General features: G+C 39.1%; 1 protein-coding gene across 1 annotated transcript in view; it reads right to left on the reverse strand.

Annotated features, from left to right (window-relative positions):
* Window positions 1–5,583, reverse strand: part of LOC106533375 (phosphatidylinositol 4-phosphate 5-kinase type-1 alpha) — a gene marked incomplete at both ends in the record, with an annotated part of 7,898 nt that overhangs the window by 1,212 nt on the left and 1,103 nt on the right. The window contains 9 exon segments of the mRNA XM_014029642.1: window positions 278–362; window positions 539–587; window positions 666–749; window positions 863–1,098; window positions 2,651–2,950; window positions 4,050–4,202; window positions 4,781–4,898; window positions 5,017–5,147; window positions 5,280–5,372. Of these exon segments, the coding sequence (XP_013885096.1) occupies window positions 278–362; window positions 539–587; window positions 666–749; window positions 863–1,098; window positions 2,651–2,950; window positions 4,050–4,202; window positions 4,781–4,898; window positions 5,017–5,147; window positions 5,280–5,372 (1,249 nt within the window).

A 5,583-nucleotide genomic window follows, 5' to 3' on the forward strand; every position in this document is an offset into this window, starting at 1 on the left:
ACTTTAACACTTTTACTCAAGTTATATTCCTAAAGGAGACTTTAACTTTTACCAAAGTCAGTTTTTGGTAAGATACTTTAACACTTTTACTCAAGTTATATTCCTAAAGGAGACTTTAACTTTTACCAAAGTCAGTTTTTGGTAAGATACTTTAACACTTTTACTCAAGTTATATTCCTAAAGGAGACTTTAACTTTTACCAAAGTCAGTTTTTGGTAAGATACTTGTACTTTTACTCAAGTATCACTTTGTAGTACTTTATACAACAGTGACTTACGTGGTATTTTCTTAAACACTGTGTTGCACATGAACTGCTGGAAACGGTCTGCATAGAAGCCAGGTCTGTGAACTGAAACAGTGTCCTAAAAAAGGCCACAACAACAAAATTACAACATGGGAAACAGAATAAAAACAAGTATAAAAACAAAGATATTATCCTCAAAGTGCTCTTTGTTTGTGAAGAATTATTTGTAATATCTACCAGCTTCAGCAGTATTTTTCTTTAGCAGTGATAATTTAAAGACAGTTTGGCTCTCACCCCATCATGGACCAAAGCTTTCCAGGAATGTTCCAACTTCTTGATGAACCTGAAGCACATAAAGCTGCTCAGATCATTGCATGTTTAAGCTTCTCATCAGATAGTGAGACCTCCTCACTACACCTACCTGTAGGACTGAAGAATATCGATGATGCCGATGTAGATGAGCAGCCTCTCTCCCTTTGCATTGCGAGCTGGAATCCCTCCCATACTGGGAAGTAATGGTCAGATAAACATGTTGTTATTATCAGCAGCACAGCTGCTGGTTTTACTACAAACAAGTGTCTCAAACATAAATCTGCCAGCAGCAGCAGCAGCACTCACTGGTCCTCTGAATCCAAAGCCCCCTTCCCTCGAGCCTCCCCCTGGATGGACTCCATGGCTGTGCAGTATAAGCTTTTCTGAGCTTGAGGTCGACGCTGATCTGGGGTCACCGGACCCTCCAGAACTGCACCGTCTCCCGAGCCGCCCCCGCTGCGCTCCCGCTCCCGACTGGCCTGCTCCATGTTGTGAATGCCCATCAGCAGACTGTAATCCATGATCTTAAAACTCTGCAGGAGCTGAATAAAAGGTGCAAATATTGACATGTAGTTATGTGTTGTCACAAAAACTAAAGCTTAAACCTCTCTAGAAATAAAACCAAAGAAGAGAAAAAAATAAGACGAGACAAACGGTGTGAGAGTCTGGCTCACAGTGCTGACAGACACTCAGACCTTTCCTGGGTGAGAGCTGGACTCTGTCAACAATATGTTCATAACTTTTACAGGCAGAACGTCTCAGAGCAGTCAGGGGGGTGAGGGGGTCCGGTTCACTGTCCTCAGGGTTGTGTCTCTGCTGTTTACAGATGATGTGGTCCTGTTGGTGTCACTGTGTCACCTCCAGCTGAGTCTGAAACAGCTGGGATGAAGATAAACACCTCCTAGCCTGAGTCCATGGACCTCAGGTATCATCAGGTGAGCTGACCTCTACGGCTGGAAGCAACATGTGGCCTTAAGTGAAGAGGTTTAAGTCTTGTGGGGTTTTGTTCACAAGTGAGGAAAAATGGATCGAAAAGAACAGAATGATTAACAGTGTGGCTTTTAAAGTACTGCATACTCTGTACTACAGCTGTGCAGTATACTGGTTTGTACCAAAAACTGTTTTTATCTCTGTTATGATACGAATTAGACATATACTGGCATACCTGTTTAAACAGCCTGAACATGATTGGACCACGTGTGTGTCAGTAAACTGTTCTGCTGGTGAACATTTTCCAGGGTTCCTGCAGGTTTCACTAAGTTAAATTTAAGACCTTTTAAAGACACTTTAAGACCATTAGGAATGAAATTTAGGACCAACCCGACACATTACAGAAATATTAAATGGCTCCAGAAATTTTTAACACATAAATGTCTAAATATTGCTTTGACTAATATCAATTTAAAATCTATTTTGGTGTCATAGTTGAAAGAAACTGAATTACAAAATTAAGACATAGAAAGGCTATCCCACTCCCAGGGCACATGCAGCCTAAATACACAACTCTTCAGAGGTCATAAACTGAGCCACTTCCTGCCTGCAGTTATGGCAGGATTTGTAGTTTAGGCACATTTCAACACCAGTACCAAACCCAGCAGCACCTCATGAAGACAGATCGCATCAACTTCTGCCTCTACGCAGCTAACGAGTCATGGCAATGATTGAATGTAAAAAAATAAGACTTGACTAATCTAAATTTAAGACCTTAGATGAAAATACAGGGTGTTTTTTAAGACTTTTTTAGGCCTAAAATGTAGATTTTAAAATTTTAGACCTTTTTAGACTTTTTAAGACCCTGCAGGAACCATGATTTTCCTTTAAAAAAATTTTTTTTAATTCTGACTTTGGCCATCGTTGACTACATCAGTGCTGTCTTCATACTAGTGCTGGGCGGTATGACCAAAATTTTGTATCACAGTATTTGTCTTTTCATCACAGGTCAGCTGATAATAAAATGTACAAAAACTGCTTATTAACTTTTTCTTTGACTGTACCTGTGCCTGTGTTTCCCTCCTCTGTGTGTCTTTTCTCTGACTGGTTGGAGACAGCAGCCATCAGTCCATTAAAAACAATCAGTGTCTGTGTGAGACTCACCAAGCAGTCCCTCTGAATAGTCTTGCACAGGGCATTGTAGTTGTCTGCTTCCAGCAGCAGGCCGTCAGGCAGGTCCTGGATGAAGTCCAGGTCTTTGTAAGTAGGAACAGTCTTTTCTCTTTCCTTAGGAGAAGCTCGTCTCTTATAGGTGGAGCCTTTCAGGTCGTATTTCAGGTGCATGGGGATGATCCGAGGCAGGAGGTTATTCATGACAACAATACGGATATTTTTCCCTCCAGCCTGAACACAGTACAGTCCGTAGAATTTAGGGAGCAGAGTTCGCTTGTTCTGGTTTATGTTCTGGAAGGGAGAAAGAAATGATAAAGATCTGAATTAGAAATGATTAGAACAAATCAGGGATTTTAAATAATCTCATGGATTAGAAGTGTTTAACTCGGCAGGTAACACAGTTATGACTGACACTGGGAAGCAGACAAACAACAATTTAAAAGTCAAAAATTGGTTTGTTTTTTTCCATTAGAGGGTACATGTAGTACATTTACTGTACTTAAGTACATGAAATTATACCTCCTCAGAGCTGTAAAGTAACTAAGTACAAATATTTTGTTACTGTACTTAAGTAGAAGTTTTGTGTACTTAAGTAGAATTTTTGTGTATCTGTACTTTACTTGAGTAATTATTTTCAGCCTACTTTTTACTCCTTACATTTTAAAAAAAGACAATAAGTATAAAGTTGTTCCTTTTATTTCATTTCTGCTTGTTTTCATTGCAGCTTGTTGTTGTAAAAAATAAAAACTATCCATATAAACTGAGCCTCCTAGATAGAGTGAATTTAACTGTGGTTGAATGAGAAGTATAAATATATAAAACTCTGATAGTGTATTAGTTTGTACACAAACAAATCATGTCACACTCCAGCAGGACAGAATCATTCAAATAAAAGGACTGTACTTAAGAAGTATTTGTATTTCATGAATTATATTCTTACATTTGGCCGCAGCCCTCAGATAGATTTTCATTTTGGGGAAAAGCTTTGTGCAGCCTTGATATATGTATATAAACTGAAACAGCTGGACTAGTGCATCCTAAATTTAACATCCATTCATTCTTTTAATACAACAGTCATTTCTGCAGTTTTTGGGGAGGTCACCTCCTAATAAATGTCCTTACAGAAAATCTAACTGCTCATTTTAAATCTATACTTTGACTTTTAATACTTAACTACAACAAATATCACATACTTTAACACTTTTACTCAAGTAATATTCCTAAAGAAGACTTTAACTGTTACCAAAGTCATTTTTTTTGTAAGATACTTGTACTTGTACTCAAGTATCACTGTGTAGTACTTCATACAACACTGAACCTCCTTCATTTATGATAGTCTTCTGTAAAACAAAGATATCCCTCAGTCTGAACACACTTTAATCTCCCTCACCATGAAGTAACCTGGCAGGAGTTTCTGCAGGAATTCTGCCTCTTTGTGTTGAACAGTTTTAATGATAAACTCATCGTCACTAGAAACATAGAAGATGGATCCACTGGCTCCAGGGTTTGACAGCTCAATCAGTGGCTCATTACACAGAGAGTACTGCAACGAAACAAACAAGTCTCTATTATTATACACTCAAACACGTTTAGTCTACAATAAGTAAATACTGGGGACAGAAACAGAGAACACACATCTTGATGTGATGGATGTAGAGATCCCTAAAGGCTTTAATCAACTACAGAAACATGTTTTCTATTTGATGGAAGCTTCTTCAACACAAAGAAAACTGTCCAGGAGGAAAACCCTTCAGAACAGGAGTGTCCAGTCCTAGTCCTTGAAGGCAGTAATCCTGTGTGTTTCAGGTGTCTCTGCTCCAACAAACCTGATTTAAATAGATGTGTGATTGACAGGTCTCTGCAGAACTTGAAGATGTAATTAAATAATCAAATCAGATGTGCTGGAGCAGGAAAACAAGTAAAACCTGCAGCATAGAGGCCCTCAGGGATCAGGAATAGAGACATCATCGTAATCATCATTAAGATCGTCAGCTAAATCTGGTTAAAGAATTGGCACAATTATCTTGCCGTGTCAATCAGAGAGAAAAGTCACCAAATTAACACAAAATAAAAAAGGGTCTAGTTGTGACGATGGCAGTGGTGCTCTGTGCACATACTGACCAGGTAGTCATCGGGCCGGATGCCAAACATTTCTCTGAAGTAACGGAAGGCAATGGGAGCGTAGGTCTTAAAGCGAAAGTCACTGTAGTGATGAGCAGGAGTCAGGTTGCTGCCTTCACTGGAAACACACACACATACAGAGAAAGAAAGAGACTAAATGAGCACTGAGCTTTGTCTCGTGTGAATAAAACATGACTCATTCAGCACAACTTTAACACACAACTTCTGTTACCAACCTGGGGAAAAAGATGCTTTCCACCACCACAAAGTCCTGCATGAGAACATCTCTCTCTGCCTTCTGACTCAAGCTGCCTACTGTGTGAGCGATGCCCAACTGGATCGCTCCTTTCAGGGCAGATGATGTTGTCTAAAGAGGAAGGAAATAACATTTCACCTCACCGATAAGGATAAGACATTACAGAAGGTTACTCTGGAATAATACACAGTACTTTGTACTTGTTGCTCGGTGGGTGTCAACAAGCAGCCAACGTGCACTCACCTTTTTGTACGTGGTCTCTCCTGTGGTAGTTTCAACTCCCCGGTGCCCAATGGTCTTCTTCATACTTTGAGTTGTGCCTGAAGAGCCGGGCAGCTAAGGACAAAAAACAAACAAACAAACAAAAATAAATCAAACATGGTCCAACGTGTATTTGTGGGTGTAAACTAGATCAACATGTAAACCATAAGTCATTGTACTAAGATAATTAAGATAAGATAAGATAAGATAAGATAAGATAAGATAAGATAAGATAAGATAAGATAAGATAAGATAAGACAATATACAGTATAAGATAAAATATAAG

This window comes from Austrofundulus limnaeus, unplaced genomic scaffold (genome assembly GCF_001266775.1).
Source record: "Austrofundulus limnaeus strain Quisiro unplaced genomic scaffold, Austrofundulus_limnaeus-1.0 Scaffold933, whole genome shotgun sequence".
Lineage (NCBI taxonomy): Eukaryota > Metazoa > Chordata > Actinopteri > Cyprinodontiformes > Rivulidae > Austrofundulus > Austrofundulus limnaeus.